This window comes from Durotheca rogersii (assembly GCF_024521655.1).
Source record: "Durotheca rogersii strain YMJ 92031201 chromosome Unknown GGS23scaffold_47, whole genome shotgun sequence".
Classification (NCBI taxonomy): Eukaryota; Fungi; Ascomycota; class Sordariomycetes; order Xylariales; family Xylariaceae; genus Durotheca; species Durotheca rogersii.
In genome coordinates, this window is record NW_026251278.1 from 26,197 (window position 1) to 52,202 (window position 26,006).

General features: G+C 37.5%; 2 protein-coding genes across 2 annotated transcripts; both read right to left on the minus strand.

The window, feature by feature from the left end:
- Positions 1–4,889: 4,889 nt before the first annotated feature.
- Positions 4,890–8,838, minus strand: GGS23DRAFT_589041 (Sec8 exocyst complex component-specific domain-containing protein). The gene is made up of 2 exons (XM_051517585.1): positions 5,896–8,838; positions 4,890–5,840 (listed from the first exon to the last, which is right to left on the minus strand). The coding sequence occupies exons 1-2, from the start codon at positions 8,448–8,450 to the stop codon at positions 5,180–5,182; spliced, it is 3,216 nt and encodes a 1,071-aa protein (XP_051367412.1). The 5' UTR covers positions 8,451–8,838; the 3' UTR covers positions 4,890–5,179.
- A 12,342-nt stretch (positions 8,839–21,180) lies between these two features.
- On the minus strand, positions 21,181–22,383 carry GGS23DRAFT_589047 (uncharacterized protein). Its single transcript, XM_051517586.1, has one exon. The coding sequence runs from the start codon at positions 22,319–22,321 to the stop codon at positions 21,305–21,307; it is 1,017 nt and encodes a 338-aa protein (XP_051367413.1). The 5' UTR covers positions 22,322–22,383; the 3' UTR covers positions 21,181–21,304.
- Between the last annotated feature and the right edge of the window lie 3,623 nt (positions 22,384–26,006).

A 26,006-nucleotide genomic window follows, 5' to 3' on the forward strand; every position in this document is an offset into this window, starting at 1 on the left:
TAAAGGAATCCTTAAAAAGCTAAGCGATAACTAAGGCCCCGGACCCGGAAGTAAAAGATATCCCTCCGCGGCGAATAAGGCTACCGGCCGAAGCTCTAACGCTATCTCCCGTACGAATACGGGAGGTAGGCTAGGAGATCGCGGCGGAAAGGCCGAGTACCCTTTACTCTAGCGAGGCTACGATACCCTAAAGCGCTAGTACTATCTTACGAAGCTCTTAAGTATCGGATATACTAAGAGATTAAATCCTAATATTAATACTAGAGCGACTACTACTACTACTACATTACCTATATAACTAACTACCGCTTAATCGAGAGCGAGTAATTATACGAATAATTATACGAATAATTATTTTCATTTATAATAGATTATAAAGTACTAAGTAGGGGGTACGAAAAGCATATAACTTAGGAGAAAATATTACTAGTAATAAACCGGAATATATACGGATAAGGGGACATAAGGAAGCCCGAGATAGGGTACCTAGTAGTCGATTAACCTTAACGAGGCATAGCGAGACTAGGGAACAACCCCTTAGGCTACTATCGTAAGTAAAGGACTATAGTTAACCTTATTATCGTAAGCTTAACTAGGGGGTATATTACGTAGGCATATACCCCTAGTAGGAACTACCTAGCTTACCTAAGCTAGTTAAGTATTACTATATATACCTATAGATCGCTTCATACTCTCTAGTAGCTTTCCTTCTTTTCTAGTTAATTAATATATACCTTCTTACCCTCATTTCATTACTCCCTTTACGAATAACCTATTAACCCTAGCTTAGCTCTCGCCAGCTACGTAACATACCTTTAATAAGCGTACTTAAAGTCGTTACATAAACCTTTAATATTATAGCGAATAATATATATACTTTAGGCTCTTATTATAATCGAAAATTTAAGTTTCGTTAACTTTAATTAGGACCGTAAGATTCGTATATTCGTTTAACTCTATATAATATTCCTCAACTCGGCCTAGTTATTCGGTTACGCATCTTAAGTATTTTTATCTTTTATTTCATTAATTTCGGTTAGGCTTAGGTATATATTAATAGGTTTCTATTAATCGTTCTCGGATATTTATTCGTTGAACTTTTTAATAGTTAGGGGTCCTTTTTACGATATTTCCGCTATCGGATTCGGGAATATTTCTTTTAATAAGGTTAGCTACTTAATTTCGTCGGTTTTCTTTTTAAGTTAAGCTTTTATTTTTACTACTCGTTCTTCAAGGCTTTAAACTACTTATTCTATTTGCTTTACTATTCTAACTAGCTTAACTAGCTTTAAATATTCTGTTATTCCTTCAAGTACTATAGCAGATATTAAAGATTTTAGTTTTAAAGGCGGCTAGTTCTTATTTAGCTATCCTTTGTTATTCTCTTCGTTAATTATTATGGTATTAATGCTTTAAAATACTTCTTCTTTATTTGAAATAAGTACTTAGCTTAATAATCTCGTAACTCGTCGTTGTAGTTTTTAAATATATCATGTTAATTTATCTTTCTCTAATCAATATATTATATACTCGTGGTCGTAATATATCATCTGATTAAAGTAGACGTAGTGTATTTCTACTTTCTCTATGGTTCCTATTATTACCTTTACGTTTTCCTTTTGAAGGTCTTTTAATTCTAGAATTCTTTTCTTAGACCTATATTCGTTTTTATAGTATCCGTACTTTCAGTAATTAAAGTACTCAATCTTACTTTTATCCTTTTTCTCCTGTTCTTTCTTTATAATATTAACGCCTATAAGTTTTGAATAAGTTTATAAAGCGGTACTTCGGAACTTGAGCTTATTCTTACCCTTTCGTTTAAGGATAAATATAGATCCCTTCTTATTTTCCTACTCGTATTTATACTACTAATTATCGATTTTAATAACGATCTATATAAATTCTTCCAAAGTATCTAGCTAATCCTATTAGTATATCTCGGCCTTAACTTATTTCTCAAGTCTATTATAAAATATACGAATCAACGCCGTATTATTATAATTAATCTTGAATAATTAGCTCTTAAATTTAATAGCGTAGGCATAGGCCTATTTAATTTATACTAAACTATTTAATCATTATTTTGCCATTCTAATCTTATTCAGGTCTCTGAAGATAACCTCGATTTTCTATTCAAAGACTTTATAGCTTTTTAAGATTTCCTTGGTTTCGTTTCTTATATCTCTAGGATAATTCTTATAAGTTAAGAAATCTTTAATAACAAGTACGAATCAATCGTTAACCTTACTTATTAAGCTTCAAGTTATAGTTAGGATTTATTAATCGGGCCCTATAAAATATTTCTCGTAAAAGTATAGGAACATTCTTTCTTATATAAAAAATCTTTCCGGATCTCTTAAGCTACTATAGCTCTAAGGTTATTTTAGTTTATATGTTTAATTGTTAACAGGGTTATGGGGTTATTACCGCTTATTCCTGGTTCTATAGGTATTAAGTTTCTTAATGTAAATATTTCGTTAGTGTTACCGTCGTCGATATTTAAGTTTTATAAGTTACGGATTAGTTTAATTCTTTTTCCTTTAAAGCTTTCTACTTATTCAGGGCTTTTAAGGTCTTCTTCGGGTAATCTATCTTTCTCTAAGATAAACAAATTACTTAAAAATTTATTATTTATCAGAATTTTCAACTATTTTTCGCTTACAGGAGGATTGCTGTTTATTTATCCGTTTCTTTAAAGAATATCGCTTATTCCTTTCGATGTTTAATTCTGAGATTAAGGAGTTATTAAAGTATTATAATCGTACTATACTTATAAATATTACTTCATATATTAAAGAATCGTGTATAATTATATAACTAATACTTTATATACTTTTTAATCTTAAAGTTTAGAATATTTATTTAGAGTAAATTATATATTTAAAATTAATAGTTAAAAAGTTAAAAGAATAGTTATTTAGACATAAGAAAATACATTCTAGTTTTATATAGACTTTTATAGTCAAGTAATTTAAAATCTCTTTCTTATGAGCGACCGTTTTAAAGCGAGCAACTATCGCTTAAGGAGCGACCATTGCTTAAGGGACGACCATCGCTTACTTAAGGAGTAACCATCGCCTTTTAAAATAGCATCGCTTACGCAGGCGACTATCCTTTATGTTAAGAACGTCGCTTATATAATAGGAAGTAGAATAACCTTTTTCTACTTAATATTTTTATGCCTTCTCTTTTTATATCTTCTGACCCGTACCGATTAGTACCTTTCTAACCATAGTTTCTAATGATTTAAACTAAATTAAGAGATTTACAAAAGAAAAAACTGGTACGTAAAGCTTTTTTATTATACTTTATTATCCGTATAATAAACGAGCCTTAGAGTAACTAATAAAAAAGGTTAGGTAGCTTTTTTATAATACTTTATTATCCGTATAAAACGAGTTTTAAAATAAGTAGTAAAAGAACGACGAAAACACCCCGGAAATAACGCTTCTTAATTAACGGAGCTTTCTAGTACTTATAAAACATATGATGAAAGATTTAATCATGTGTTTCTAAAAATAATTTTAAAAACTCTAAGAATAATTTCTTTTAAAAATAATCGATTTATAATTAGAATTAATCGAACCTATTTGAAAGCGATTATTAACTTATAAATCGTTGTTAATTAAACGAACCAATTTACATAAAAACTTAAAAATAATTATTTCTAAAAATAATCGATTTATAATTAAAGGTTAATTGTATCTATTTGAAAGTATATCTTGACCTATAAATACTGCTAATTAAATTAGCCATTTTATAAAACTTTCAATATTGTTAAAACTCTGATACTAAGTAACTTACGTCGAAATACGAATTAAACATTAAAGCTTAGTAAAGAATAAAAGTTACGACAATTTTTCGTAATGCTTTATCTGGCGTAGTACTAAGGAGTTTATACGCTTCTAATATACGCCTTTTAATTACAGATAGCTCTTTTAAAAGCTCGCGGCGTTAATAAAAACCTTAACTTTGTTTTTCCTCGAGTTATTTTCGATAAAAGAAAAGCCTAAAAAAAGAAGATAGTACTTTAAGGAACTTGAATATTTACCGTATGATAAGAAGTTATTATAGCGTAGAATTAAAACTGTTACTTTAAGAGCTCTTTTAAACCCGATTTCTTATTAATGAATTTACTTCTTTACTTACCTTCTTTCTTTTTAATTCCCGTTTTCCGACTTTGGATTAACCCTTAAAACGAATTAACATTCGTAGTTAATTAATCGGGAACGATACTGAAACAAGGTTACTTATTAAAGCCTATTACTTATTAAAGCGACTACTCTGTTTGCCGAAACGCGAAATGATCAGAAAAAGGGAAAAAGAAACTAAAAGATTCTTTAACTACCTCTCGCCGCTTACCTTATCACCTAATCTAGTCGAGCTTTAAAGCGAGCAACGAGAAAGAAAGCTTTAAATCAAACGCTAAAACTTTTTTTTCAAAGAAATAAAGCTTGGAAAATAAAGCTTTAAGAAATCGCCCGCGCTCTATAGCTCTAAAAAGGTCCTTAAAGCGTTAATCGGGCTTATAATTATTACGTAGCTAAACGAAGAAACTGTGTATACGAGAGCGTGCACAGGGAGTTATTTCACAAGTAACAAAAGAAGGAAAAAAAGGAAGGAAAAAGGTCTTGTTCTATTTAGAAATTAATTAAAGAAATAGAAGTAATAGAAGTATATATATAGAAGCTCTTATTGCCGAGGTAAGTAACAAAGAGAAGTAACTTAAGATATAATCTCGACGTGACAGAATTCTAAAACCTAAATCTCTTTTTTATTAATTAGTAGTTTAGGTTTAACCTTTAACGTTTCGTATACCTTTAAATAAATTATAAAGCAACGGAAGCGGGCTTTACTAAAACGCATACCCTTAGCCTTTGAGGAATTACCTATGTTTTTATTTAATACTTGTAACAGCATGACGAAGAAGCACAGGGCGTAGCGAAGCGCTTCAACATATATGGACTAGTAAAGATAGACGAGGGTATATATGTGATGAATATCCAGCAAGGCTTCTAGGCGGATCGATCAGTACCCAGGTGCCTTGTGCCTAGTTACTGCATCCAGCTAGAGACCTATGGCTCCTCGAATATCACGACCACAAATCATGTTTCTTCGAGTCTACATTGTGACAGCAGCGATTCGCTGCTGCATTCCCCCGGATGTCTAGCATATCTCCTTAGCTCTGCCACATATGCTCACTCAACGCTAATACCCTCTCACCCATCTGCCTCCGTGCAGCCGAGGCCACTCCTCTCTCGGGGTCTGCAAGCTGCTCGCTGTAGCACAGCTCTATGAGAGCTTTGAGTTCATCGTACGTAAACTTGCTCGACTCTGGTACCGTGGCGCCTTCTGCCTCGCGCTCCCTGTCGCGTTTAGCCTTATCGACGATCCGATATGCGCCCTCTTGGAATAAAGAAAAGTAGGTTGCTGCTCGAGCAAGATCGACCCCTGCCTCGATATTCTTGAGGTTTTGCTGCAGGACCAAAATGTTCAATTGCATGCGTTCGCATCCGCGCGAGTTCATCGGCTGCGTAACAAGCGCGTTAGATACTAGGTATGTATTAACGAGGAGGCCCAGCCCTGTTCGGACAAATGCGATTTCTCTGTCGCGGAGGAACCGCGCAACCGTCTCATCGTAGGCAACGAGCTCGGCGTTCAGGGATAAGACCTGAGGGTCAGGTCCCTTAATCTCCTGGTCACCCAAGAGATAGGGCGAAGTTTTGGGGGAGAGCGCTACGCTGAGGGATTGGACAATCCGGCAGCGGATTTCCATGTGCAGTGTGAGAAGCACAGTGGTTGCAAATTCTTCGTAGGACGAGACTATGTCGTCAAAAGACCTAAGGGGTAGGTCAGACATCTAGTTTACGAAAATTGAGGGCGGGGGGGACTTGCTGGACGGTGTCCTGTGTCATGGGTAAATGCACCGGGCCCTGCTGTTCGCCATTTGCCTTGCTAGGGTTATTTAAAATAGTCCAGCGACGTTTTTGATTCTTGGGCAGTGTGGGCCGAGAAGAATCTGTATCGAAATGGGTGATGTGCCGTAGACCAATAGCTTTGACTGAGAGCCATTTCATACTTGTATATAGGAGACATAGCGATGAGATAACGTCACGGTCCTGTATAATATCGCTCGGTTCCAGGGTCCGGTCATTAGACTGGGCGATAAGTAAACCGACCTCCTTACTTATTAGATCGTGGCCTGGGCTGTCAGATACCCAGATCTCCTTCACCGTCTGTTGGAGGTCCCCTGGCGCGACAACCAGTTCCGCCGAGTATCGCAGCGACTGCCGTGTGGTAGAGGGTTCCTGTGCCTTAGCAACTAACGACTTGAACCAGGTAAAACATCGCTCATAATATCTCGCCATTTGGGAAATTATTAGAGAGCTGAGGGCTTGGTCGTGTGGGATGGTCCCAAGCATACGGCAAAAGGCAGTGATGACCGTAAAGAACGCAATAGTGCCCTTGAAAACCGGCCGACGGGCCACCAAACTCCAGTCTGAGTCTTGCTGGAAAGAATCCACCTCCCCAAACACGTGGTCGCTTAGCTTGCTCAGGGTTTCGTCCAGTTGCGGCTGGAAAACATTAACCAAGAAGTTATCGAGGAAGGATGTCAGCGTACTCGCGGCGAGGTCGGAGCCAGGAGGCACGATTGACTTGAGGCGTTGTAGGAATACCAGGGTGGGAGGCAATAAGAGGCTCATGTTAAAAACACTCGGTTCCACCAGTGACTTGTAGGAACCCGGTGCGCCTCTGCTATCAAAAGTACCGGCGCTTGCGCTCCTTCTTGACTCCCTCCCGGCGGCAAGTTTCCTATCCGAAGTCTGCGTCTTCCGTGAGTTAGACGTGAGGCCTGGGACTGCCGCTCGTATGATGCCGTCAAGCGCCTCGTATTCGGTGGTCATCTCGTCTGACTTTGGGTCCGCCTCAGAAAATTTGAAGAGATGATCCCTGGTCGTATCCTTGGCCCCGTTGAGTATGGCTCCTTGCCTGGCGAAAGAATTGAACTGGTAAACATCGGCGTCCGTTGTGACATAGTTGTGTAGGAGAGAGCGTATTTCATTCTGGTAAAGGTTCCACAGCTCTTTGAAGCTCCCGAGAAGATAGCTACCGGCTCCGGTGCCCTCCCGGCGAACAAGTGCTTTGGTGGCTTCGTGAAAGACTCGATGGCTTTCGGCAATGGCCTCAAATTTACCATACAACGTCCACAGGAGATCGTAGATGACATCGGCACGCATTTGGGTCTCTCTGGTGCCATAGATGTGGAGACCCTGTCCATTCCCTGAGCCACCCCTCAATGAGCTGGGATGTCTCTGATCAACATCGTTTATCGTCTCATTCACGATAGAAAACAACTCTACGGGGAGTCTTTGCTTCAAGGTGTCAACGGCATTTTCCAGCCGTCCAAGCTTGTTCAGAGAGTCGACGATGAGGCTGATGTACCAGAAGGTATCTGCCTCGGGGTTCTTCGCTGGGTCTTCCGTTACCGGGCGGTCGAGGTCCATCGTATCTAAAACTAGGTGGAAGGGTGCCACGGCGCTCGACTCACCGTAATTTTCGTTGTAAGCACCTTGGTTCTTGGCCAGATTCTGCCATCGTTCTTGGCAGTAAGGGGATTTCAGGTATAGATGTTCATGCAACTCCTCGATCAATATATCCATCAGGGCAGTCTCCTGGTTTGCCAGATAGCTCCGAAGATCGCCCAAGGCTCCAATGTCATCAAGCTCAGGCTTTCTCAGTTTCCGCAAAGCGTTCTGCAAGACCTCAACAGCGGACAAGAATCTCTTTTCCGATATCCTGGCTTCAAGCTGGTCTGGCACCGTCCGCAGGTCTTCCAGTTCATTCAGTGTCTGCAGCACCTCGTCATACATCTGCGACGACTTGTACAGTTTCTTGAGCTCCGGGTCGGTCGCAGCGAGACTGGTCCGCGATGCTGCTAGAGAATCCTTTAGGACACGGACTCGCTTCTGGGAGGCCTGTATGCTCCCTTGGATCTTGTGGAAGGTGCCTATGGAACTATTGAAACCTTGGTGATGTTCATGGACGATATTCTTGAGAGAATCTTGGAGGAACTGATGCGTCTTCTTAAAGCCTCTATATTCATGGGCCCTTCCAACGGAGCTATTATCCAGCAGCTGCAGAGCAAGCGAGACAGGTATGCAATCATTCTGGACCATGGCAGGCCATTCAGCTTTGATCAGTTCTAGGACCTGGCTGATCTGTCGCTCGGCGCTCGTCTCGATTGCACGTTGAATGCGGGACGCGGGGGGACCGTAGGTAGGCCCACGAGAAGTCTCAGTGGGTGGTCGTCGAGGGTTCGACTGCTGCGCGGGGCTGGCGTAACGATCACTAGCATAGCCATCGCCGAAAGGGTCGTAGTCGTCTTCTTGCCTCTTGGCGGAGCTATATGCATCGTTGTTGCGGTACGAAGGGGGGTATCGGTTGGACATGTCGACAACGAAGCAAGGAGTCAACACAAAGAGCGGCGAGTTGATCGAAAGAGGAGAGGTTAGACGCTGGAGGAGCCATACGTGGCTTTATAAGCACCCCTAGCCGCCCTTCCCTTCTAGTGTGCCCAGAAGGGATCACGGTTAGAAGGGATTCGCCGATTCCTTCGAGCTGGTCGTCAGTAGCCGTCAAGTCGCCGATTGATCGCTGCGTTATACTAAGTTATGGAGGGGAGATGCTGGAGGAAGATGACGGCGCTACCATGGTGAACTAAGTGGAATCATGGACGGCCCGTCATACTAAGAGAATCCAGATACTTAAGGCTGACTTTACATAGGACGCAAAGAGCTGTTAAATAGCTAGAAGTTATCTTTCTATAAGAAATAAGCCATATTATAATTATATATTATAACTCAATATAACATTTAAAATTTGAAGCAACTAAAGTTTTTAATATTATATTAAATAATTTTGAACTTTATTTTTTTCGAAACATCTTGATAATAATAATTAAACTATTAAAGTATATATATTTTATTATATTAAAATAATTCTTATTTACTATATAATTATCATAATTGTATAGTAGAACTTGTCTACGTAACCTTTCTGATAAGTATTTATAAAAGTATTATATTTAAATTCTTATTATTTAACCCTAATTCCATATATTTATAACTAGAAATATTACTCTTTTTAATATACTTTTAGTTACCTAATAACTATTTAGTTTCTTGACTATATTTCTAACTAACTAATTAATTCATCATAGTTATGTAGAATCATAATCTAGTTTAATTACTACTAGGTTAGTCATTGGTAGTTCGGTAGCCTATTGCCCATTCAAGTCTCTCTTATAGCATATCTATGCTATTGCTCCTTACTATAAGCTCTATTTACATTATGCTATTATTTTGAAATAAAAAACATTCTAATTACTTTAATTATATATTTTTAACATAATTAAAACATATATAACTTAAGAGCTTAAGATTAATATTAATCAATATTATATATAATAGTCTACGCTTAATTATAGAACCTCGGTGAGTATAACAGTAAGATAAATAACCACTCTTTCTATATATAGTATAGTAGTACGATAAGATTAAACTGCGTAGCATTTTGGATAAGTATTTATATAAGTTTCGTACCTAGATTTTCACTATTAAATCTTTGGCCTCTAAACTTCTAATAAACTTTAGTTTTTAGTAATTTACTTATTTTTCTTACTATACCTTCGACCTTCTTCTATTCTTGCTTTTTTTACGCTTTTTCTAGCTACCGTTTTAGCTAGCGAATCAACTAATTACAGCAATTTATAGCCATGATCTAGCTCGATTAGTACGAAACTAGTTATTATATAAATCTCTAATAACGTATCTACGCTGTTTTTATCGGAATCTATTTTTAGTTCTTCTTCTAGAGGCTACCCCTCTCCCGAACTAGGACCGGCGGACTAAGTTATATCCAGATCCTCGTTACCCGAAGTAGGCTTGCTACTCCTGAGGGGAGTTAGCTCGCTACTTAGCATTTGATTAAATAATACGAGTAAATCCTATAGGTTTAATATTTCGATAATTAATTAAGTAACGCTATTAATTATACGTATCGAGAGATCTATTCGATTAATTTCTTTTGGTTTAAATTATTAAGCTTTTAACTTATTTATCTAGCTATAAAACGTCTCTTCATTAAAGACTATATCCTTAGTTAGGATTACTCTACCTTACCTAAGAACCTAAATTCGGTATAGGTTACTAGTATAATATCCTATTAAATACCTGATATAAGTTCGTAGGTTTACCTTAAACCCTCTTCCATTAAAGTCCGAAGTACGTTCTCCTATCAAAGGATACGCGCGATACCCGTATGTATAGATACCGTTCCAGTCTGGTAGTAGGTCGCTCGTTAGCTTCATTATTACCTCTAGAATATACTATTTAAAGTACTACTTAAACTAGGCGTTTAAGAGCTCGTAAGATATATGAAGATTATAAGCTTAGCTAAGGTTAATATTAATTAAATAAGCTACGGCTTTAACGGTTTCCGGTTATATTTTCTATAGTAGCCTTACTTTAATCCTTATCTTAATCGACTTAACGATAATAATCTATCCTATTCTCTTACTTTTATTAGTTAGCTCTTTAATATTAACTAGCGGGAGTTCGAGATTAATGCTCTTTTCTATTACCTAGATCTTATATCCGGATATACCTTTAATACTTATTACTAAGCGCTCGTTATCGTAACGTATCTTATAAATTAAAAGTCGGAATTACTTCCGAACCTATCTTTTAAAGAGTCGAAGAATTCTTATTACTAATAAACCTTATTTATTTTCTAGTATCTTAACTTATAATATACCGTTGAATTTATTCCTAATTATAATAAGCTATTTAAATCCGTTATAACCTTAGGGGTAATTAAATAAATCCTAATATACCTTTTAAAAAGGACGTAGTAAGTAATATATTAATAAACGGCGCGAAATTATTCTCTTATATATCGCTTAACTATAATACTCGTATTTAATTATAGGCATATTATTAATCCTAATATTCTAGGCGTTTTTAACGAGGACTCTAAACGTCTTAGGACTAAGATACCTTACTCGCTAGTACCAGAGTACTTCGGAATTATCTCTCGGTTTAATAGTATCTCTCGATCTTCTTTACCGGACGTTTCTCTCCAGGAAATAAAGTACTATTACGATCGACGTTACGTTACGTGGAATACTCGATAGTATTATAAATAATATTACGAATAAGACTTACGAGTAAGAAGAGAACTATTTAAATTCGAAAAAGACTAAGTTAAAGCGTCGCTTTAGCTTCCTTACTATAATACTTTTCTCGAGGGTTCCATTCCTTAAAGTATAATCTAAACCATAAAACTAAATACCTATATTACGAAGTTTCGCTTTAGAGATAATATTAACATAGAAATCTTTAATAAGTATAACGTCCTTAAGCTTTAGATTAAAGGTAGGCTTATTAGATTAATTTAAGTTATATTTCTCGATAATCCTACGACCCGTATTAATAATAAGAAAGCTCGTAGTATTAGCTTCGACCGTCTATCCGTCTCTAGTAAGAACGAACGACTCCTTTATTAAAAGGTTACGATTATTAATAAGGTAGATAGCTCTATAGTTATCGAAGACGGTACTTTCCGATAATAAGTATCGGATTAAGTTTATTATAAAGTAGATCTTAGTCTAGGTAGATAGGTATATAGTACGTAGGTCGATAATTATTACGCTAATATTAACTAACTAGGTAATAGCGTTATTTCCTCCCCTATTCCCGGAGCGATTATTAGGTGCATTATTTACGGGAATATCCTACCCTTAGCGGTTAAGCTAATTTTAAAGTTTAGCGTACTTAAGTAAGTCATATCTAGCTTTAAATTTTCGTATAATATTAGCCGGGATCGGCTTTAGGTTACGTATAGTCTAATTAGTAACGGACTTTTAAAGGACTCTATAAGAGCAAGCTACCTATATATATAGTTTACCTCTAGACTTATAAGGACATTCGTAGCTTATTACTTTTCCTTAGCCGCTACTATTACTTAATTTCGCTCCTAATATCGGTCTTTAATAAGTTATTACGAAAATTCTATAACCTAATTTACCTTTTTACTTATTCTCGGTAGCGAAAGCGTTAAATACGATGCTTAATTACTTAAGGGTCTTTAGTTACTCGCTAAGTTTATTAGCTTCCGTAAGAGCGATTAATATCCGTATAGCTTAGTCGATTACGATCTTAGCCTTAACTACTTCGAGGAAATCCTTTACTCTTATAACGCCTTTAATTTCGTTAATATAATAAGCGCGAATATATAAGAAGGTATATTATTACGTAACATAGAATTACTCGGGATTATAAGTACTTACCTTTACTCTTTAGAGTACCTTACGGTATTCTCGCCTAACGAACGTCTTAATAATAACTTCGGTGGGAGTAATTTACTTACGGAGGATCTTTACGAGGTTTTAAATAATCGGGTCGAGGTCTAGAAATTATATCTTTATATTAGCTACCTTAAGAAAGCCTACGGAAATAAAAACGAGAATCTAACCATAAAGAATCTTATGTTACTTATTAGTAGCTATAACCTAAGCCTCGATCGTTATTTACTAGGAAACGAATTTATTATTGAGGAGGAGCAGAGCGTACGCGATATTAGAGACCCGGATAGGTTTATTCGAAAGTATATTCTATCGAAGACTATAGTACGTACGATGGTCTAGGATAGATGAAACTAGTGTCGCTATATTAATCGAGAGGCGAGGAATCTAATGCGGTTATCGTATCTTAGCTATATCCCTTGGTCGTAGAGATGTAGTAGTCGCTAGCCCGAAGGCATAAGATATAAAAGGAGAAAAGGGGCAAAACGTAAAAGTTACTTATTCGGCTATAGCGGTACGACGAAGTAACTTAAGCGCCTATAACTAAAATAAATATACTAATCGGAGAACGACGAGTTTAATAATAAAAACGAATCTTTAATTAAGATAAAAATAATAAAGATAATAATCTAGTTAGGTAATGAATTAGATGATAAGTATCGTATGTCCCGTACTTACGGAAGATATAGTTACTCTATATAGGCATAAGGCCTATCGTAGCGTATTACGTAATGCATTAAGAGGGCATGTCTTACCGTACTACTACATTATACGTAGTCGTTTATTACTCTCGAGTTCGAGCTTAAAGCCTTAGTAATTAATCTCCTCGGTCTTCGGTTAGGATCGACGCTTACTAAACAGGAGCAGCGTAGGCACGCTAACGGAGGTACGAAAAGGACTACCTAATTACTAATAACTAGCCTAATACTAATTAACCTTAAATCATAGCTGTAAATAGCTATAATCAGTTAATCGGCTAGCTAAAAACGGCAGCTAGGAAAGGGAGACTAGAGAAGGGATAAAGGTAACGAGGATAGCTAGAAAGGTATGATAAGAAACGAGTAAATGGCTATAGGTCTTAATATCTATAGGTTTAAGTTTTACTAATGAAAATATAAGTACTGAGGAGGAGTAGAGCGTATACGATACTAAAGACCCGGATAGGTTTATTCGAAAGTATACTTTATCGAAGACTACGGTACGTACGATGATCTAGGATAGATAAAATTAATATCGCTATATTAATCGAGAGGTAAGGAATCTAATATAGTTATCGTATTTTAGCTATCCCCTTTAGTTATAGAGATATAATAGTCGCTAATCCGAAGGCATAAGAGGTAAGAAGAAAAAAGGAGTAAAACGCAAAAGTTACTTATTCGGTTATAGCGGCGCGACGAAGTAACTTAAGCGACTATAATTAAGATAGATATATTAATCGGAGAACGACGAATCTAATGGTAAAAACGAATCTTTAATTAAGGTAAAAATAGTAAAGATAGTAATCTAGTTAGGCGATAAACTAGATTATAAGTATGGTATATCCCGTACTTACGGGAGCTATGGTTACTCTATATAGGCATAAGGCCTATCGTAGCGTATTACGTAGTATATTAAGAGGGTATGTCTTACCGCACTACTACAGTACGCGACCTATATAAATAGACATCGAAAAGGCTACGTGGCCTAGATCTACCGTACTACTATAGCCTCCCTAGTTTAATTGATCCGTAAGGAGTAATTAAACTCCTAATAATAGGTGCGGTGGCTCTCGTTCCTGTTGAACCTGATGAACCTAATCCCGATTAACCCTGATCAACTAAAAGCTAGCCAGTTCAATCAAAGGCCAACAGGATAAGTCAGGAAATAGGTCAACTAGGCGATTGCAACAGTAACAAGTGGGTGGTGGGGTGGGTGACTAACTGCAGCGGTGCCTGATCCTGAACCTGATCCTGATCAATCCCGAACCTATTCAATCGTTACTAACTAAGAGCTGAGCTAGTTTAACTAACGATTAATAGGAAATAGGAAAGATCTGATAACAAGAACTAGGCTGGCGGAGCTATAACTATAACTAAAACTGACCTAATTAACCTATTCCTAATTAACCCTAATCAACTAGGAGCGAGCCAGATTTATCAGGGCCATTAAGAAATAACAGGGATCCGTTAAGAAAACAGGAACTGCAACGGGGCAGGTAAAACAAGCGTAGTGTAGTAGTGCGGTGGATCTAGGCCACGTAGCCTTTTCGATGTATATTTATATGGGTCGCGTACTCATATTTTCATTAGTTAGACTTAGACCTATAGATATTATAGCCTATAGCTATTCATTCGTTTCTTGCCATACCTTTCTAGCTATCCTCCTTTACCCGTTTCTAGTTTCCCTTTCCTAGCTGCCGTTTTTAACTGGCCGATTAACCGATTATAGCTATTTATAGCTGTAATCTTAGTTAATCGGTACTAGGCTAGTTATTAGTAGTTGGATAGTGTAGTAGTGCGGTAAGACATACCCTCTTAATGCATTACGTAATACGCTACGATAGGCCTTATGCCTATATAGAGTAACCATAGCTTCCGTAAGTACGGGATATACTATACTTATTATTTAATTCATTACTTAGCTAGATTACTATTTTTATTATTTTTATCTTAATTAAAGATTCGTTTTTATTATTAGATACGTCGTTTTCCGATTAATATATCTATTTTAATTATAGGCGCTTAAGTTATTTCGTCGTACCGCTATAACCGAATAAGTAACTTTTACGTTTTACTCCTTTTCTTTCTTTACCTCTTATACCTTCGGGCTAGCGACTATTATATCTCTACGATTAAAGGGCATAGCTAAGATACGATAATTATATTAGATTCCTTATCTTTCGATTAATATAGCGATATTAATTTCATTTATCTTAGACTATCGTACGTATTATAATCTTTGATAGAGTATACTTTCGAGTAAATATATCCGGGTCTTTAGTATCGCGTACGCTCTGCTCCTCCTTAATAGCCCTTGTTTCGTGCCTCCGTTAGCGTGCCTACGCTGCTCCTGTTCAGTAGCGACCACCCAGTAGCTCGACCTCACCTCATCTTAGGAGTAACCTTTTGCGACCGTTTTTATAGTTATCAGGTTCAGGATTCGTCGATCAGGAGATTCCCTGATTTTTAGTTAATTAGGAGCTATTTTCGTAGCTCCAGAGCCGTTTTCGTGGCTTTCGGATTGAGCCCTTTTAGGCTATAGCCTGAATTTTCAGGTGGCTGGATTAACGGGAGGGCAGATAACCATGGCGACCATCTCAACAACCTACGCCCTCCCATTAGCTTTTGATCAACTTACCTGAAAGCTCGTTCGCCGATTAGTGGATCTATCTTATCCTCGTTTCTTAGTTATTTCTTTTAAAGGAGCTATGCCCGTTTTTATTTGGTTTTACCTCCGTCGTTTTTTTTTACCAGTACCTAGATGGTAGTTTTTTCTTAGTTAATCTAACTCCGTTACCGCTACCACCCCTTTTTACAACCTCGCACGCGCTTGAAGGCATCCGTTCTTTACCGATCAGTTTATTTTAATTACAAGAGGCTTACCGATAGCTCCGATCGCCCTTGTTTTATCCCTGCTAGTTAGTTACGGTACCTAGGGAGGTTTCTCCTTAACCGATAGGTACTACGATGCCCTTAATTGCTATAAGAAGATACCGATATACCTTATACCTACGAACCTAATCGGGGAACCTACCGATCAGCGCGATAGACCTATAGATGATACCGATACGATACGGATTAAATAGATATTAAATAAGATAGCTTAAAAATAGTTATAGAATAGTTAGGATTGCCTAGAGATCCCTCTTGTCGCCCTTACCGATATATGGTTAATAGGAAGAGCCTAGAGAGCCCTTAGAACTACGTATAAGGGAGGGATCGAGGGTTAAGGAAAGCCCGGTAGATGCTACTAGACGAATATAGGAATGGTTATACCAGAACAGCCAGAAACGAGTCATAGAAACGGGCATTAAATAGGATATATTACGTTAGTTTATAGGATTAGGGATTAGTTAAAAGGATCGGCAAAGCCAGTTATGGACGAGAAGGACGGGATTACGTTGCATCGTATGGGATTGTTTCTTTCGTTTCTTACGGGAGCTACGCTTGTTTTACCTGCCCGTTATAGTTCCTATTTTCCGATTGATCCCTGTTGTTTCTTGGTGGCCCTAATGGACCTGGCTCGCTCCTAGTTAATCAGGGTTAATTAGGAATAGGTTAATTAGGTTAGTTTATAGGTTATAGCTCCGCTAGCCTAGTTCTTATTATCAGATCTTTCCTGTTTCCTATTAATCGTTAATTAAACTAGCTTAGCTCCTAGTTAGTAACGATTAAATAGGTTTAGGATTGAATAGGTTTAGGTTTAGGATCAGGTACGGTTATAGTTACCTACCCTACCACCTACTTGTTGCTGTTATAATCGCTTCCAGTTAAAGACCTGTTTCTTCCTAACTTATTCTATTAGCCTTTAATTAAACTGGCTAGCTTTTAGTTAATTAGGGTTAATCGGGATTAGGTTGATTAGGTTTAATAGGAACGAGAGCCACCGTACCTATTACTGTTAGGAGTTTAATTGCTCCTTACGGATTAATTAAACTAGGGAGGCTATAGTAGTACGGTGGATCTAGGCTACGTAGCCTTTTCGATGTATATTTATATAGGTCGCGTACTTATATTTTCATTAGTTAGACTTAGACCTATAGACATTATAACCTATAGCCATTTACTCGTTTCTTATTATGCCTTTCTAGCTATCCTCCTTTACCCGTTTCTAGTTTCCCTTTCCTAGCTACCGTTTTTAGCTGGCCGATTAACCGATTATAGCTATTTATAGCTGTGATCTTGGTTGATCGGCACTAGGCTAGTTATTAGTAGTTGGATAGCCCTTGTTTCGTGCCTCCGTTAGCGTGCCTACGCTGCTCCTGTTCAGTAGCTCACGAATGAAACAAAGAAACAATTCCATACAATGCAACGTAATCTCCGTCCTTCTCGTCTATGGCTATTAATCCTTTTAACTAATCCTGATCCTATAAACTAACTAATATATCCTATTCAAGGCCCGTTTCTATAACTCGTTTGGCTGTTCTCGTATAACCGTTCTTATATTCGTCCGGTAGTATCTACCGGGCTTCCTTTAACCCTCGATCCCTCCCCTATACGTGGTTCTAGGGGCTCTCTAGGCTCTTCCTACTAACTATATATCGGTAAGGGCGATAAGAGGGGTCTCTAGGCATTACTATTCCTATAGCTATTCTTAATCTTCTAGGCTGTTTTATTTAATATCTTATTTATTTCGTATAGCGGTATCGTCTATATGGGTCTCTTAATCCTAATCGGTACGTCCCCGATCAGGCTTATGGCGTAGGTATAAGGTCTGTCGGTATCTTCGTATAGTAATTAAAGGCATCGTGGCACCTTATCGGTTAGGGAGGCAAGGAGAGACCTCCCCAGGTGCCGTAATTAGCTAGAAGGGATAAAACAAGGGCAATTGAGCTATCGGTAAGCCTCTTGCAATTGAAATAAACCGATCGGAAAGGACTAACTGCCTTCAAGCGCGTGTTGTAAAAAAGGGGGTGGTGGCGGTAACGGAGTCAGGTTAACTGAGAAAAACGGCCATTTAGGCACTTGAAAAACGAAGGCGAAACCAGATAAAAACGGGCATAGCTCCTTTAAAAGAGACAATTGAAAAACGAGGATAAGATATATCCACTTATCGGCGAACGAGCTTTTAAGTAAGCTGATTAAAAGCTAATGGGAGGGCGTGGTTGTTGATGGTCGCCATGGTTATCTGCCCTCCCTATTGATCCTGACCTGACCTGAAAAGCTAAGGCTAAAAGCTACGAAAACGGCTCTGGAGCTACGAAAACAGCTCCTAATCAAACGAAACTCTGGGGATCTCCTGATCGACGAATCCTGAATCTAATAACTACAAAAACGGTCGCAAAAGGTCGCTCCTAAGACTAATAAGGTTGCGGCTCGGGCTACTAGGTGGTCGCTACTAAACAGGAGCAGCGTAGGCACGCTAACGGAGGCACGAAAAGGACTGCCTAACTACTAATAACTAACCTAGTACCGATTAACCCTAGATCATACCTATAAATAGCTATAATCGGTTGATCGGCTAGCTAAAAACGGCAGCTAGGAAAGGGAGACTAGAGAAGGGGTAAGGGTAACGAGGATAGTTAGAAAGGCATGATAAGAAACGAGTAAATAGCTATAGGTCCTAATGTTTATAGGTCTAAGTCTTACTAATGAAAATATAAATACGCGACCCATATAAATATATATCGAAAAGGCTACGTAGCCTAGATCCACTGTACTACTACATTACTCGTAAACCGCTTTCTTATAGTTTTCTTTAAGGAGTTCGTTCTCTTAAGTAATATACTCCTTAAGAATACCTACTACGACTCGAGTAGCGTTAAACGTAGCTCTATTTAAATTAACGTCCTTCTAGATACCGAACTAAGTAGCTATCGACTTAAGCGTAAGGAACTAACGTAGCTACTTATAGTAAGCTCGTAAGTAAACGTTAATAGGAATCTTATTAAGAAAGAATTCGGACGTATTAATCGTTATAACGAAATAAGTAAGCGACTATTTAATATTAGATACGAAAGTAAAGTACCGGTATAGAAATATAAGAAGGAAGTATAATCGTAAGATCTAAGAAATAGATGAATATATATTACTTACTTACGCTAGAACAACCTAAATAATAATAGCTCCTGAGAAATGCCCCGGGTTCATAACTATTACGTAGCTAGCGAGAGTTACGTTTAGGTTAATAGGTTACGCGTAAAGGAAGTAATAGAATACGGATAAGAAGGTATATATTAACTAATTAGAAAAGAAGGAAAGCTACTAAATAGTATAAAGCAATCTATAGGTATATATAGTAGTACTTAACCAGCTTAGGTAAGCTAGGTGGTTCCTACTAGGGGTGCATGCCTACGTGACAAGAACCCTATATTACTTACTAGTATTTATAACCTAAGCCTTGATCGTTATTTACTAGGAAACGAGCTTATTATACGAAGCCGTTTATTACTCTCGAGTTCGAGCCTTAGGTCTTAATAGTTAATCTCCTCGGTCTTCGGTTACGATCGATACCTATTCGTAAATAGCTTTCTTATAGTTTTCCTTAAGGAGTTCGTTCTCTTAAGTAATATACTCTTTAAGAATACCTACCACGACTCGACTAGGGTTAAACTTAGCTCCATCAAGATTAACGTCCTTCTAGATACTAATCTAAGTAGCTATTAACTTAAGCGCAAGGAACTAACGTAGCTATTTATTATAATCTCGTAAGTAAATATTAACTAGAATATTATCTAAAGAGAATTCGGACGTATTAATCGTTATAGCGAATAGGTAAGTAATTATCTAATACTTAATGCGAGAGTAGCGTACTGGTATAGAAATAAGAAGGGAGAATGATTATAAGATCTAAGAGATAAATGAATATGTAATACTTGCTTGCGCTAGAATAACCTATGTAATAATAGCTCTTTAGAAGAGCCCCGGGCTTATAACTATCGCGTAAAATATAGACGCCTATATTTACGCTTTGCGGTATATAGGCTTATATAGACTGATTTAATTACTACGTAACACACCCCCTAGTTTTTAAATACCTCCAATAAGTAGGTTAATAACTACTTACTCGCGGTGTTAAACCCTCTACCTCTCTTGGCGCTAGTCGCATACTTCTCGGCGCTAGTTACACTAGCTAGGTCTAATAACTACTCGACATAGGAATTAAACCCCCGACCTCTTGGCGCAACGCCTTACTACTAGTTCTAGTCTAGCTCTAGGGCTCCGCGTAAGGGGCTGTATTTTGCCGTATACGTATAATTAAAGGAACCGAACCACTAAGCTACTAGTACCTTGGAGCGCTAACCGGGCTTATAACTATTACGTAGCTAGCGAGAGCTACGTATGGGCTGATAGGTTACGCGTAAAGAGAGCAATGGAATGCGGGTAAGAAAGTATATATTAACTAACTAGAAAGAAGGAAAGCTACTAGAGAGTATGGAGCAATCTACGAGTATATATAGTAGTACTCAACCAGCTTAGGTAAGCTAGGTGGTTCCCACTAAGGGCGCATGCCTACGTGATATAAACTTATAATAAACCTTTATATATAGTTATTTACTCCTTTTTTTAATATACCTTCAACCTCTTTCTAGCCTTTTCTTTTTTAATCTCTTTCTTAGTAACCATTTTAGTTAACTAATGAATTAATGATTACAATTTATAACTATAATTTAGTTTAATAAGTACTAGGCTAGTTATTAGTAGTTGGTAATTATTATACGGGTCTTTAATATAACGTACTAACGCTACTTTTTTTAATTTATTCTTTAATATATACTAATCAGACTATAAGTAATAAAAAGTAATACCTTTTTTTAAATAAAAGTAAAGTAGCCTAATAGAAAAGTAGCATGTTATTATATAACATATAGTAAATTAAATACTTTACTAAAGTAAGGCTCTTAATATTATTATATGTTACGTAGAGGTTGCGCCTCTTCGTTGCTTACCTCAGCAACAGGAGCTCCTATATATACGCTCCGTTGCTTTTACTCCTTTGGCTCGTTCTTAGATAGATTTAAGACCTTTTCTCTCCTTTCGCTCCTCCTCCCGTTGCTCGTGAGATGGCTCTCTACGCGCGCTCTCGCGCACGTAGCTCCTTCATATAGCTACGTAACATTATATTTTATAATAGATTTTAATATATAAGAATACGTAAAGTTTATCTCTCATTCTTATTAGCTGATAATTTTTAAAAGCTAATAAAATATAAATAAAAACATTATAATTTAATAAGAAATAAACAAAAAATGAATAAGTTAACATATAATAATTATCTTCTAAAAATAATAATTGGTTAACTTCATTGATTCCTTCTTTCCCGACCTGTCTTTCTGAGCGGCTTAGCTGGTTGATTCAGGTTACGACCCCGCGGTTTCAATGGTGGGGGAACATCTAGCCGCTTCCTCCTAAGACCAAATCTAGCTATAAAACGCCAAAGGTCTGACACGCCACCAAACCTGCGAAGTGCAATTGTATAGAAGAGAACGCCGAAAGCAGCACCACCAAGATGGCCGGCATGGCCGACCTTGGTATTCTCGGCCTTTAATGAGTAGGAGTCATATCCGATGTATCCCAGTGTCAACATCCAGAGGGGGATGTCGATAGGAAGGAAGAAAACTCGGAATGGCATTAATGGTACCATACACGCCATCGCCGCCCCCACACCCGAGACAATGCCGCTGGCACCTAGGGCATAGATGTCAGATAAGCCCTTGCGTTGCCAATCTAGGACCGTCGCCACACCACAAGACACGGCCGATCCTAAACATAGTGTCCATATAGTGCCTAAGCCCAGACCAGACCACGCGGCACAGGAAGTAAAGGCGTGGAAACTGATCATGTTGAAGGCCAGATGTGGCAGGTTGTTATGGCTAACGGCGCTCGTGAGCAAGGTATACCAACGGCCTTGGTGCAAGTTTTCTAGGCTCAGCGTGTAATGCTTCCGTAATTTATCGACCGTGTCCGTGTACGAGGCCTCAGGGGTATTCTTGAAAGTGCCAGTGAGGGAACGATAGTGTTCCCAACTCCACCAAGAGAAGACGAGGCAGTTGAGGCCGATGAAGGGCCATATAGTCATTCTAACCACAAACTCTGGCGAGCAGCCACGTTGGCGGTAACGACTATAAGGCCGGCCCAGTTGGAGGCAAAGTTGTAAGGGTTGACAAGGGTGGTGAACCATCCGCGCCCGAGAAGCCGGTAGTGCGCGGTAGAGGCCATGATGAAGTCTGCATCTTTGCCGGAGAATGTGTACGAGATGATATCCCATTGCAGCGGGTAGTCGTAACGTGGTGTCTTCTAAGCTCTTGTGCCTTGGCATAGAAGGGAGAGGGAGATATTTAGTTGAAGATTTACGATGCTGAGAGAATCAGCAAGAGCACGCCACTACGAGCCACCTAAGCCTATTGCAGTTAGGCCTATTGGTAAAGCAATGCATAATAAAGTCTAATTTAAAATAATGCCTTAATTATTCTACTTCGTAGAATGATTCGGGCTTATTTTTAACGTAAACGCTAAAAATGATAATATATTTATAGTATAGAGAGATATAAGAATATATTTAGTTTATTTAATAACTATTTTTAATGCTATGAACTTTATTTATAATAAAAATCTTAAAAGACGTAAGAAATTATGTATAGAAAACTTGTAATTTATATAAAACTATTTATTATAAATACGAAACTAGTTGAAATTTTTACGTTAACGTTATAATGAGCTACGCTTAGTCATAGAACCTTGGTTAGTATAGTACTAGGGTACGTAACTACTCCTCTTATATATAGCTAGCTCCTAAAGTCGCGGCCTTAATAAAGCGTATCTTTCTTCCTTTTCCTCCTCGTATAGCTTTATTCCTTTAATTTATATCCTTTTACTTAGCGAATAGCTCTTGAAACCGTAATAAAAAGCTATACTATCTTTTCCGTAAGGTTAGTACTTAGACTTCCGATATCCGACTCCTAGATAGCGGAAGATAAGTCTAAAGCCTAGGCGTAATCGAGCGCTTAGGAGGCGACGTTAGCCTATTACGTATTATTATAAGACCCTTACTTCTTAAACTCTATAAAAGAATATATAACCGATTTCTTACGAAGTAACTCCCTAGTATCCGTACTACCGGTACCCGTACCCGTACCGAAGGTTATAGTTATTATACCTACGGGCGTAAACGGAACTTAACGAAAACTTCTTAAGTAGTACGAATGGAACGGGAAAGCTATATCGTTTTATTTCTACTTAGAAAAACTATAAGCGAAAATCTTAATCGACGCCTTAAATGGGTTATTCGGTAATAATAACGCGATATAGTATTCTATTTTCGGTACGATACCCGAGGATCGGTAACGGAAAATAGAATACTTCTAAAGATTTAACGGCCTAGAGGGCGGATTTTAACCTAAGGACTTATTAAGGTATATAAAAGAAACGTTTAATAATATTTAGGTTAAGGAGGATACGTAATAGAAACTACGGAAACTACGGTAGAAAGAAGGGAAGACCTTTGGAAGCTTTCTATCCGATTTCGAAGAGGTTATAACGAACGTTAGAGGCTTTAACTAAGATAACGATAGTAAATTAACGTAGTTAAAAGTAATATTATCTAACTACCTCTAAAATATATTAATCCTAATTTAAATATCTTAAGATTACGATACCTTTATCGCTTAAATTTACTTAATCGCGTAACGCTACGAATAAACCGCCGAATTTAAGCGATTCGTAAATTAATTAAACGAAAATAAATACTATTCGGCGACCTTAAGCTACGTATTAATATCCGTTATTTAACGCTCGGACTTCGCCCGAATAAATACTTAAGGCGATACGATTATAGTAGGCTTTATTAAATCATAAGGAAGGCCTCGCTAAGCTTACGGCGGGTTTAATAACGGGCTTAGCGGTAGTACCCGACGGGTAAGGTAAGTACTTTAAAAAGAATACGAAAAGAAAAAGGTTTAAGGTAGCTACTTTCGTTACGGCGCTAGTTAATACTAGGTTAGGAATTACTCCTACCTACCGGTAGCTTATCCGGGTAGCTAAGGGCGGTTCCCGCCCGTACCGGTACGGATAACGTAAGTTATCGAATTATTACTAGAAGAACTAGAGAATATATTAGCTAATATAACGATAGGAAAAGAATAGCTCCGTTACGAAGTTAGGTAACGGAGCCTAGCTAAAAAGTAGTAAATAAATAAAAAGCCTATAAGGATAAAATAAAAAGTAGTCCCTCGTTATTATTAATTATAGTTAATAAAACGTGACTATCGGAAGCCCTTATAAACGAAAGTTACTTATATTTTATAGTTATTAGTAAGGACTTATTTAGATTCTTTAACTTATTCCTTATTTCTATTTCTTCCCGTAGCATTAGAGGCGCTTTAAGCATTATAAAAGAAGTAGTAATCTAAGGAATTACCTATATAGCTTTAAAGATTAACGGATATACGTAGCTAATATACGTATACGTTATTCCGTTATTAAAATTCCGAATAATTTTAGGAAAACCGTAGTAGATATATAACAAGGTAGTTTCGTACCTATACGAAAATCGATTATAGTACGGAAAAGTACGAATAAACGTATAATATAAGGGAAAGGAACGTACGACCCCGCTTATAAAAGAGCTAGAAAAGGCTTAGTACGTATTAATTAATACGTTCGTAGGCTTAATTAAAAGGATACGCCGCCGTAAGAAAGAAGGAATAAATACGAAGGGTATGTCGATATTTATAGCTTCCTTAATAGATATAAAAAAAGCCTTAAAGCTAAAGCCCGTAAAAATAAAGGCGGAGCTACGAGAAATAATCCTACGGGGATTTTACGACCTATTCCCGCTATAAAAGAAAGAAGAAGCTAACCGTTTCGCCCCGTATCGCCCGGGCGTTAATTATAAGATCGATATAAAGAAAGGACTAGACGGAAGGAAGAAGTTATTACCTTAGAGTTCCTTATATAAGATATTCCGGGAAGAGCTCCTAGTATTACGGAAAACGCTTCGCGACTTATTAGATAAGGGGTTTATCCGGGCTAGTAATTCGGAAGTAGGAGCCTTAGTTCTCTTCGCCCGTAAGTTAAGAAGAGGCCTCCGATTTTACTACGATTATCGGGCGTTAAATCGCTTAACCCGAAGGAACCGTTACCCGCTTCCGCTTATCGGCGATACCTTACGTAACCTAACGTCGGTAAAGTAGTTTACGAAGGTAGACGTAGTCGCGGCTTTTTATAAAGTCCGTATTACGGAAGGTAACGAATTTAAAACGGCGTTTAAAACCCGATACGGTTTATTCGAATAGCTAGTAATATCCTTCGGGTTAATAAACGCCCCGGTAACCTTCTAAAGATATATAAATAACGTTTTAAAGGGGTTTTTCGATAACTTCGTTAGCGCTTATATAAACGATATCCTTATTTATATAAGCGGGTTCCGTAAGAACTATATAGCTAAAGTACGTATAATCTTAGAGCGCCTTTACGAAGCCGGCTTTTATTTAAACCCCGGGAAGTACGAGTTCGTAATAACGATTATTAAATACCTAGGGTTTATTATATACGCCGGTAAGGAAGTATAAACGGACCCGGAAAAGATAAAAGTAATACTAAACTAAGAGGCTCCTACCTTAATAAAGGAAATTAAAAGTTTCCTAGGGTTCGTTAATTACTACTATATATTTATCCCCGGATTTTCCGAGATTACCGCTCCTCTTACGGCTTTAATAAAGAAGAATTAACCTTTTAAATAAGACCTTATTTACGAAAAGGCGTTTTAACGCCTAAAGACCTTATTTACGTCGGCGCTTATTTTAACGTAATAAGACCTAGATAAGCTAACGTTTTTAAAAGTAAATTACTTAAGGTAAGCGCTCGGCGACGTATTATCCTAATAAGCCGGGGGAGGGAGAAAGGTAGTAGCTTATTATTCTTAGAAGCTAAAGCTAGCTGAAATTAACTATCCGATTTATAATAAGGAAATATTAGTTATTATTAAGTACTTAAAATAATAAGAC